Consider the following 10,514-nt stretch of genomic DNA (forward strand, 5'->3'; position numbering starts at 1 on the left):
GGTCCGAGCGGCTGCCGCTTAAGAACCGACTCCCGGTGATGTCACTGTCGCCCCACCCCCACGACCGGGCTGGTCCCCCTCCCCCCCGCCGTCCCGCCCTCCCCGTCACTCCGCCCACCTCCTCCTTCCCTCCTCCCGAAGAGGAGACGCCACTCCGGCGGGAAGCAGGATGGCTGCTACCTGGGGCGCCGACCAGCACGTCCTTCCCAGGGACAGAGCCGCTCCTGACCCCGAGTTTATCTGGGCCTGGCTCCCTCCCAGATCGCCCCTCCTAAACCTGCCCTTCCTGGTTCTAGGAAAGCCACTTCCCTGGCTGCCTTCCAGCCATCCTTGCCCTCCTTTCCTCTTCTCCCCACCTCCTTCCAGTCTGTCCCATCCCTCTGGCCCTTCTCTGAGTCCCAGCTAGGGCCTGGGCCAGTGGTGGGTACCAAGGCCTAGGGCTTCCTGGCGCTCCGCACCAGAGGCCTGCCGGCTGCTTCTGCATCCCGAGGGAGTGGGGCTGAGCTGGTGGGCGAGGGAAAGGCTGGACTGGGGCTCTGTCTCCAGGTGTGCTGGGGGGGGGGGGGGGGACTTTACCAGAGGCACCGCCCTGCCTCCTCCTGGCGTTCAGCGTCGAAACCCTGGAAGCTTGAGGTCAGCGTCCCAGCTCTTGGGGTGAGAAGTCTCTCTGAGTCTCCTAAGTGGGCGAGGACAAGCCTGCCTGGCAAAGCAACACACTGTCACCAAGGAGGGGTCGCAGGGACCCTCGCTGCCCCCACCCCTGCCAGATGTGCAGGAGATTCAGGCACGAATAGGGCAAGGCTGCCCCCTGGTGCCTGTCAGGTGCACAGACCCTCCCCCGAAGGCCTCAGCTGGGAGGCCCAGCACCCCCCCACCTGCACAGCTTCTCTCTCCAGGGACCTTCAGGCCTCCCTTTAGCAAGGGTGTTCGGCGGCCTCCCGACCCGCAGCCGAGCAGCCTGTTGGGAACTTTGCAGGGCGAAGAGCAGCCATGGGGTGGGGAAGGAAAGGGTCGTTGTCCCGGCCTGGGGACGGGAAGGGTGCCCCCCGCCCCCCACCACTCCCAGACTCTGCGATCACCAGGCTGCAGTCCCAGATGGCTCATCCTGTTAAGCTAAACCCTCAGCCATCCGGCGGCTTTTAGAAGAAAAGCAGTTCTGGCCCGAGCCAGATTGAGCCTGCTGGGTGAGGAGGGGCAGGCCCTCCTCCCAGGATGGCTGGAGTAGCCTCCGGGGCGGGGGCTTTGTGGAAGCCTGGCCAGGTGGCCTGTGCTCAGGTTGGGTCAGGGCACGGGGGAGCGGGGTGAGGCTTGGGGATGCGCCAGGTGGCAGGGCGGCTCTGTTCATCGGAAGACCCTAACTGGAGTTTTCTCTGGCCCGGTGTCAGACTGAAGCTGGTCTGCAGACAGAGGCCACCGAGAAGTGTGTGACATGTAGGCGTCGTGGAGAAGTGGGGGCCACCGGGGAGCAAGGGCAGAGGGGGAAAGACGAGTAGCCCAGTGAACCACAGATCTCGTCCCGGCGGGTGGGGGGGGGGCGGGGGTGCCCGCGGAAGGGAGGGCGGTAGCCGTGATGGACATGGTCTTCGGGCAGAGGTCAGACAGCGCCCTGACAAGCAGGGGGAAGTGAGGACGCGCGGACTCGGCCGGGTGCAGGCAACCCTTTCGAGAATTTAAGATCTTGCTTGTACCAGGAGCGCGGCGGGGAGAGAAGGCAGTGGCTGGAGGGGGTGTGGGCCAGCGGGTGGCACTTGGGGAAATGGCTGCCGCTGCAGGGAGGGCCGAGGGTGAAGGCGGCAAGACCTAGGGAACCTGAGGAGGGCCTTTGAAGGAGCCAAGGGCGGGTCTCCTCTCCCCTGGGAGGGGAGGCAGGTTCAAAGGCCAGTGGCTGAGCAGTGAGTGAGCTGCCTGCGTGAGATCCGTGAGATTCGTGAGATCCGATGAGATCCGTGAGATTCGTGAGATCCGAGGCTGCTGGGAGGGGGGGCAGCTTGGCCAGAGGGGCCACAGGGAGGCCCGAGGGGGAGGTGAGTGCTGAGAAGGGCCCGGGGAGCTCCGGGGCTCTAGGACCCGAGCCGGCACCCCTCCAGGGGGAGCCTTCATGGGGTGTCTCTAGACCCTCCTTGGGGGGGCGCTCCATGACCTGGGGGGTGCAACAGGCCCCCAGACCAGACTTGACAGGGCTGCGCCTTCCTCCCCCCCCCCTGCCCCCCGCCGCCACTCCAGTCTCACCCAAGCAGGTAACCATGCCCCCCCCCCCCCCCCCCCCCCGCCCCGGGCCACAGTGGCCTCCTCCTCTCAGCCCGAGCAGCCACGCTGGACAAATCTCCCCTGTCCCTCCCCATCTGATCTTCTCTGGGCGCCTGGGTGGCTCAGTCACTTGAGCGTCCGACTTCGGCTCAGGTCACGATCTCGCGGTCCGTGAGTTCGAGCCCCGCATCGGGCTCTGTGCTGACAGCTCAGAGCCTGGAGCCTGTTTCCAATTCTGTGTCTCCCTCTCTCTCTGCCCCTCCCTGTTCATGCTCTGTCTCTCTCTGTCTCAAAAATAAATAAACATTAAAAAAAAAAAACTTTAAAATTTGTGTATGTTAAGCTTCGCTCTTTCTGCTGTCCGCTTCTCTGGGTCTTGACTTCCCCAGGGTGTCCGGCCTCCCAGCCCTAGACATCTAGGCTTCCCCCAGCCACCCGGGACTCCCCTGTCTCAAACCCTTGGCAACCCCTGATGTGGTCCCTGTCTCTACCGTTTTTGCCTCTTCTGGAATGTCACATAAAGAGAATCTTACAGTATGTTGCTGTTTTCAGGCCGACTTGTTTCACCGAGCAGTTACTTTATCCATTCACCTACCTGAGGACATCAGGGTGGCTTCCGCTGTTGGCATGATGATGAACAAAGCCGCTCTAAACATTTCCGTGCTGCTGTTTGTGTAGACGTAAGTTTTCAACTCCTTTAGGTAAATAGAAGCACGATTGCTCCCTCATTTGGGAAGAGTACATTTAGTTTTGTAATTTGCACTTCCAGGTGCCTGCGGGGCTCGGTTAAGTGTTAACTGTCAGACCTGGGCTCAGGTCACGATCAGGTCATGATGGAGCCCCACATCGGGCTCTCTGCTGTCCCCGTCTCTCTCTCTGCCCCTCCCCTGCTCGTACTCTTTCTCTCTCAAAAATAAATAAACATTAAAAATATTTTTTGCGCTTCCCTGTGGACATACGACCTCAAGCATCTCTTCCTATGCTTACTTGTTTGCATTTCTTTGTTTTTGCCCATTTTTTAATCGAGCTGTTTGCTTTCTTATGTTGAGTTTTAAGAGCTCCTTGTTTATTTTGAATACCAGTCCTTTATCAGATTTGTCTGTTACAGACATTTCCCCCGGCCTGTGGCTTTTCTTCTCTTTCTCTAACGGTGTTGTTTGCAGAGCAAACATTGAAAATTTCGATAGTCCAGTTTCTCACATTTTCTTTCACGGGCCATGCTTTCCATATTATATCTAAAAACTCAGGGCGCCCGGGTGGCTCGTTGGTTAAGTGTCTCACTCTTGATCTCAGCTCAGGTCTTGATCTCAGAGTTGTGAGTTCAAGCCACGCGTTGGGTTCCATGCCTAGCGCAGAGCCTTCTTAAGAATAAGGAAGTAAGTAAATAAATAAACAGGCAGATAGATAGGTAAATAAAAACTCATCGCCAAGCCCACGCTAAGACAGATTTTTCTCCTCTGTTTTCTTCTAAAGGTTTGGTATTTTACATTGAGGCCTGTGGTCAACTCTGAGCTAATTTTTCTCTGAGGGGTCCCCTGAAAGGATTTTGAAAAGCTCTTTATCCCAACCACTCAACACACGTGTGCATTTTGAAGTTGACGTCTACGATATTTCAATGGATGTTCAAACAGTTGCAAAGGGTGTGTTTTCTGGTGTCTTGTAAATACTGTTAAAAAAAAAAACACAACAACCGTGATACCACTTTTGACATGAGGCCAATGGCATTAAAATCACCCGGTGAACTGATCCCAGTGTCCATCTCAAACTCTTTCCATGTTCCCTTTGGAAGTTAGTTCTTTTTCTTCCTGCCTCCACTTTTTGTCCGCTGCCCCTCAGAGACATCCCCTTGTGCTGTCTTTCTCCGGGCTTTTATTCCTCATGCTTTGTATTTCTCTGAAACACAAATGTATATAAATTACACTTCTTGTTCCAATCTGTGACCACGGGGCTCTGGTAAAATTCCTTCCGGCTTGACCAGAACAGCAGCCCTGGATCCGACCTGCTGACGTGTAACCATTAAACAAGCAAGTAACATGGGTCTCCAGTGCGTCCATTATTAGTTCAGGTGTCCGGGGAACAAAGAGGACATACGGTCGGTGTGGGACGGGGCTCAGTATCGGTTCCATTCCTAGGAATGAACATGCTGCCGAGGGCTGAGACCCCTGGAACCTTCTTGAGTTAACTGGGGGGACGATTGGGAAAGGGCTGGGGAGCAGGAACTGGAGGGATCATCTCAGACTTACCACGTTTTGGACAGAGACAGGTGGGAGCTGAGTTCTGGAAAGATGATTTTGAAAAACCTCTGTCGGCCCCATGGACTCTCTTGAAAGGCTTTTTGTCAGGGGTGCCTGGGGGGGGCTCAGCAGGTTAAGCGTCTCACTCTGGATTTCGGCTCAGGTTGTGATCTCATGGTTGGTGAGATCAAGCCCCGTGTCTGGCTCTGTACTGACAGCACAGAGCCTTCTGTCTCCCCATCCCCGCCCCCCCCCCCCCCCCCCCCCCCCCCCCCCCGCTCATGCTCACTCTCTCTCTCTTTCAAAATAAATAAACTTTAGAAAAAGAAGAGACTGGGTGCCTGGGTGGCTCAGTCGGTTAAGCGTCCGACTTTCAGCTCACGTCATGATCTTGCAGATCGTGAGTTTGAGCCCCGTGTCGGGCTCTGTGCTGACAGCTCGGAGCCTGGAGCCTGCTTCACATTCTGTGTCTCCCTCTCTCTCTGCCCCTTCCCTGCTCATGTTCTGTCTCTCTCTGTCTCAAAAATAAATTTAAAAAAATTAAACAAAATTTAGAAAAAAAAAAAAGAGACTTTGTGTCATGCCAAGGACTACAGACACACCCCTGTGAAGATGCATTCAGCAGGCAGTTCCCGTGCCTCCATGAAGCCTGTGCAGCACTGACCTGTATGGATGTACTCCTGTCAACAGCCAGAACAGCTGTCCCCCCATCCCTGGCAGGGCCTGGACCCCCTAGGAGGAGTGCCAGAACCGAGATGGGACCGGATGGGAGGAATCAACTAATTGTTGCATGAAGGATTGACTGTTGCACTAATTTCCCGAGCTGGTTCAGCAGAGACACTTTCTGGGAGTGGATTCTTTGATGAGGAAGACAAGACAGAGAAGGTGATTTTGCAGTGGTGGATCTCCTGAAGACAGGGCGGGCAGGGTGGTGTTCTAGAGACTGGGGTGGGTGGGCAGCGGAGGCCTGTTTGAGGAGGTGAAATTTGAGCTGAGACTGACAGAGTGAGGGAGCAAGCCAAGCAGGTATCTGAGTGAAGAGCATTCCAGGCAGAGAGGCAGCGAGTGCAAAGGCCCTGGGGCAGGTGCATGTGTGGTGTGTTTGAGGGCCAGTTAGGAAGCCAGTGTGGTTGGAGCTGGCTAGAGCTAGTTGAGCGAGCGGGAGACTGGGTGGAAAGGGGCCAGAGCAGCGATAGGGAAGGGGGACCGATCATGCAGAGCCCTTAGGCCACCGTAAGCACTTGTGCTTTGCCTCATGGCCTGGAGGGCTGTGGAAGGGTCCGGAGGTCCGGTGAAACGATCTCCAGATATAGGAGATGGTCTGGCTGCTCGGTGGGAAAGAGACTGTGGGTAGGAGGGGCGAAGGGTGGGGTCCGAGGACAAAGGGACCCCAATGGGGAGACTGTTGCTGTCCTCCAATTGAGTGCGGATGGTGGCTCAGGCCAGGGTGGCAGAAATGGCAGTGGCAGGGCTGGCGCGAGGGAAGAGACCTGAGAGCACGCAGCGAGCTATGTCAACATGTGGGTGAAGAGACTTTCGGACAGCAAAAGCCGGTGGTGCAAAGGCCCTGGGGCCGGCCCAGCCAGGCCGCCAAGGGACCGGGAGCCGGCAGGAACCGGCACGAATGACTGAGGAGGGAGGCGGTGGGGGCCGGCGCGCCGGCCGATTGCCTTACAAGGCGCCCTGCAGCGCCGCGGCGGCGCTCGGCCACCGCACGTTCGCTCGGTCGCCAGCGGCCGGCGGGGGCGCGCGCGGAGGGGGCGGGTCCGGCGGGGCGCGGGCGGGGGGCTCGGCGCGGCGGCCACTGCGCGAGGCGACGCTGCAGTTTCGGCTCCAGGTCCGCACCCGGCGCTCCCGGGCGCCGGCGCGCGCGGGCGGGGGCGCGTGGGAGTCCCGGCCACGGCCGCCGCAGCCCCCGCGCACACCTGTCAAGCCCGGCGTGGCCCACGCAGCTCGGGACGTGGGAGGCCCAGGCTGCAGAGTCCCTCCCGCCCCGAGGCGCCGAGGGCCGGGCTGCACTTGGGCGGCCGCGTGGGTGGCCGCGGCCGTGGCCGTGGCAGGCGGCTGGGCGCTGGGGTCGCAGGTGCATCTTGGGAGGGTTGGTGGCCTGAGTCGCGAGTGCCTGTGAGCGCTGGGCCTTGGGTGACAGGTCTAGGCCTGGGGGTGTGGGAGGGCCGTCTGTGGGCGCCGTGGATGGGGGTGGGCCCAGAGGGGACGGGGTGGGGGTGCACGGAGCCTTCTGGAAGCCGGCCGATCGCGGCTGCCATGGTTGTATGGAGGCAGAGAAGGGGTGTCTGGGCGCTGATCGCCGTCGAGGTGCCAGAGCCGGGGTGGGGTGGGGGCTCCGGATGGGGGCCTCGTATCTGGGAGGGGAGGAAGGTCTGCGGTGGCCTCGCTGGGAGTCGCCCACCTGGGAGTGCGGGCCTGGGCGGTGGGGGAGGGGCGAAATGCTGCCGGCCTGGGGCTGGGGGCGATTTATGCGTTTCTCAGCAGGGCTGCCACTGAGGGTGGCCTCACGCAGGGGGCCTCTCTCCATCTCTCCCCGACCCCCCACAGACATGCTGCTGCTCAAGAAACAGACGGAAGACATCAGCAGCGTCTATGAGATCCGGGAGAAGCTCGGCTCGTGAGTGTGTGTGTGTGTGTGTGTGTGTGTGTGTGTGTGTGTGTCAGCGAATGTGTGAGTGTGTGTGGGGGGGCCGGATGGGTGGCCTGGGACTGGGAGGGCCTCCCCATCTTCTTCAGCTAGGAGGGCCCTTCCCCCTCCGCACCTCTGCTTTCCCTCCCCGCCCCCTCCTTTCCTCCTCTTCGCCTCTCCCCCTCCCTGCCTGCCTCCCCCTCTCTGCCTCAGGGGCGCCTTCTCTGAGGTGGTGTTGGCCCAGGAGCGGGGCTCCTCACACCTCGTCGCCCTCAAGTGCATCCCCAAGAAGGCCCTTCGAGGCAAGGAGGCCCTGGTGGAGAACGAAATCGCCGTGCTCCGCAGGTGCGTGCTCGCCCCTGGCCAGGCCTGTGCCTTCAGTGCATCCCCACGACCGCCTGGCCCCGGGGCTCTGCCTTGCTGGACCAGGCAGAGGTGGCCTATGCTAGGTAAGCGGGGCAGAGGCCAGAGGAAGAGAAGAGGGAGGGAGCCTTCCCTGGGGCCCCGGGACGAAGCACTCCGAGGCCCCGAGAGGCCCAGAGGGGGCTGCGGTGGCCCATACGGGCCTTTCTATTGCCATTGCAGGGTCAGCCACCCCAACATTGTGGCTCTGGAGGACGTCCACGAGAGCCCTTCCCACCTCTACCTGGCCATGGAGCTGTGAGGAGGGCAGGGGCAAGCTGGGGCGGGGGGGGGGGGCGGCTGGGGCTGCCGCTGGGTGGTGAGTGGGGGCCGACTGGCCTGAATTAGCCGAGTCCCCGCTGCCCTCAGGGTGACGGGGGGCGAGCTGTTTGACCGCATCATGGAGCGTGGCTCCTACACGGAGAAGGACGCCAGCCACCTAGTGGGCCAGGTCCTGGGCGCCGTCTCCTACCTGCACAGCTTGGGCATCGTGCACCGAGACCTCAAGGTGCCCGTCCTCCTGCTTGCCCGCCCGGGGCCACGCCCGGCATCCCTGTGCACCGAGGGTCTGGGGGACTTGAGGGTGCCCAGCCCCAGGGGTCGTGCCAGGGCTGACCTGGCACTTTCTCCGGCGCCCGTGTGTCGTAGCCGGAAAACCTCCTCTACGCTACACCCTTTGAGGACTCCAAGATCATGGTCTCCGACTTTGGCCTCTCCAAAATCCAGACTGGCAACGTGCTGGGCACTGCCTGCGGGACCCCAGGATATGTGGGTCAGTGAGGGGGGCGCGCCCTGAGACTCACCGGGGCTTGAGGGGGCTGGGGGACATGGTGCCAGGGGAAGGGTAGGCAGTGGGTCATCCCTGGGGTCGACCAGGCTGAGCCTGGCGGCACTGAAGCCACGGCGCGTGTGCGTGCGGGTGCGTGTCTGTCTGTCTCTGGCCCCCAGCCCCGGAGCTCTTGGAGCAGAAACCCTATGGGAAGGCTGTGGATGTGTGGGCCCTGGGTGTCATCTCCTACATCTTGTGAGTGACCGCTGGGAAGGCTCCTCTTCTGCCTGCCTGCCTCCTGCTGGGTCGGGGAGGGCCCGGCAGCTGGGTGATTCATGTGTGGGTGCCAGGCTGTGTGGGTACCCCCCTTTCTACGACGAGAGCGACCCTGAACTCTTCAGCCAGATCCTGAGGGCCAGCTATGAGTTTGACTCTCCCTTTTGGGATGACATCTCAGAATCAGGTGAACGTGAAGCTGGCCCCGAGCTCAGGGAGGGGGCAGTGACGAGGGCAGCGGGGACGGGGTGGGCTGACCTGGCGTCCCCACTCCAGCCAAAGACTTCATCCGGCACCTTCTGGAGCGAGACCCACAGAAGAGGTTCACCTGCCAGCAGGCTTTACAGCATCTTTGGTGAGTGGGGCCCCTGCCAAGCTCTCCCGGGACCAGAGGGCCCACACTCTCAGACACTCCCCCGCCACTGACCCGTGGCCTCCCCCTAGGATCTCTGGGGACGCAGCCTTTGACAAGGACATCCTGGGCTCAGTCAGCGAGCAGATCCAGAAGAATTTTGCCCGGACTCACTGGAAGGTCAGTGTGGAGAGGGGCCTGTGGACCTGGCTCGAGGCTGTCCCCGCCTCTCAGGGGACAGCCTTGGTTGCCAGTGGCCTCTGTGGCCCTCAGAGTCTTGGGGCCATTGCCGGGGCATGGCCTGATGGCCCTCTCTCCCCACAGCGAGCATTCAATGCCACTTCCTTCCTGCGTCACATCCGCAAGCTGGGGCAGAGCCCGGAGAGCGAGGAGGCCTCAGGGCGGAGGATGGCCCGTCACAGCCACCCTGGCCTCGGGTCCGGCCAGCCCCCAAAGTGGTGACGCTCAGGTGTGCGGGTGTGGGCCCTGCACCCACTGGGAGCTGACCCCCAAGTGAACCGAGAGGAGGGCGGGCTCTGTGTGGCCACCTCGCAGAGCAGAGGACTGAGGACCGGAGGTGGAGGTGGAGGGAAGGAGCCGGGGTTCTGGCAGAAGCAGACGATGGAGGCCAGAGGGGGCGGGTGGCTGCAGGGATCATGAGGAGCCTGATGGCAAGACCCGGGGCGGGGCGGGGAGCACTGCTGCTGAGAACCGAGACTGGGATGGGGGGGGCGGGGGCAGGCTGGGGAGCCTCCTGACCGCCCCCTTCCCCGTGCTCCTCTCTCCTCCCCGCTGCCCCCAGGCAGATGCTGAGGCCGAGTGCCCTGACTCCTGGACTCCCTTCCCGTGGGCGGGCCCTTTCAGTCCCCTTTCCCCAGCCCCAGGACCCCGGGCTGGCCTCTACTGGAAAGTTGGAGATGTGTGGGTGTGGCGCATGGCGCTGGGGCAGCAGTGGGTCTCCCCCCTCTGCCACCCAGGCTCCGCCCTCGCCTGGGGGCTGGCGGGGTGCGTCCACGGAGATCCCGCTCCACTGTCACCGCCACACCCGCTCTAGACGCCGAAGAGGCTTTCCGGGGGCAGCTCTTCCCGCACGCTGTTCTGTGCTTTGCTGACCGTGGTGGTCCTGCTTGTGTCGTGGCCCTCGAGTTTTCCCCAAATCAATAAAGACAGACAGAGCGATGGGCCAGTGGTGAGCTGGAGGGAGGGGTAAGGGACAGGGATGGGGGGACGAGGGCAGAGGGGATGGATGTCACCTGTGGGAAGGAGACCAAGGAGGCAGGCCCCCTGCCCGCGGGACCCGGCCACGCGACCTCGCCCACGGCCCCCTGAACTTCTGCTCCCTCCCGTCATGGCAGGCGAGCTCCCAAGTTGTTCAAGAATTTCCTGTCCCGGTCCCCCCAAAGCACCGGCGAGAGGCGGCCTGGCTGGCCAGCTCCGCCACCCCAGCAGTCGGCCTGCACGCGGCTGTGGCTCCTTGGGAGAAAACGGAGGCGGCTCAGGCCTGGCGGGCTGCCAGCCGAGGGCGGTGGCGGGAGGCCAAATGGGGGTCGCTGTCTCTGGGCCCCTGGGGGTGGGCTGCAGGACAGACTGGGAGGG

The 10,514-nt window shown here is 61.7% G+C and overlaps 1 protein-coding gene across 9 annotated transcripts; it reads left to right on the forward strand.

Moving 5' to 3' along the window:
- Positions 1–2,625: 2,625 nt before the first annotated feature.
- PNCK (pregnancy up-regulated nonubiquitous CaM kinase) lies at positions 2,626–10,097 on the forward strand. Of its 9 annotated transcripts, XM_019437699.2 has the most exons (13): positions 2,626–2,927; positions 5,202–5,366; positions 7,038–7,107; positions 7,333–7,464; positions 7,705–7,779; positions 7,870–8,029; positions 8,170–8,293; positions 8,470–8,545; positions 8,641–8,753; positions 8,843–8,921; positions 9,011–9,098; positions 9,243–9,387; positions 9,721–10,097. In XM_019437699.2, the coding sequence occupies exons 3-12, from the start codon at positions 7,040–7,042 to the stop codon at positions 9,378–9,380; spliced, it is 1,053 nt and encodes a 350-aa protein (XP_019293244.1). In that variant the 5' UTR covers positions 2,626–2,927; positions 5,202–5,366; positions 7,038–7,039; the 3' UTR covers positions 9,381–9,387; positions 9,721–10,097. The 9 variants fall into 9 exon arrangements, with proteins under 9 accessions (XP_019293244.1, XP_019293246.1, XP_019293242.2 ...); XM_019437701.2 differs by lacking the exon at positions 5,202–5,366; XM_019437697.2 differs by lacking the exons at positions 2,626–2,927; positions 5,202–5,366 and adding an exon at positions 5,975–6,001 and having other exon boundaries at positions 9,725–10,097.
- Positions 10,098–10,514: the final 417 nt, after the last annotated feature.

The sequence above is a fragment of the Panthera pardus genome, unplaced genomic scaffold (assembly GCF_024362965.1).
Source record: "Panthera pardus isolate Hobbes unplaced genomic scaffold, ASM2436296v1 HiC_scaffold_27, whole genome shotgun sequence".
Taxonomy (NCBI): Eukaryota; Metazoa; Chordata; class Mammalia; order Carnivora; family Felidae; genus Panthera; species Panthera pardus.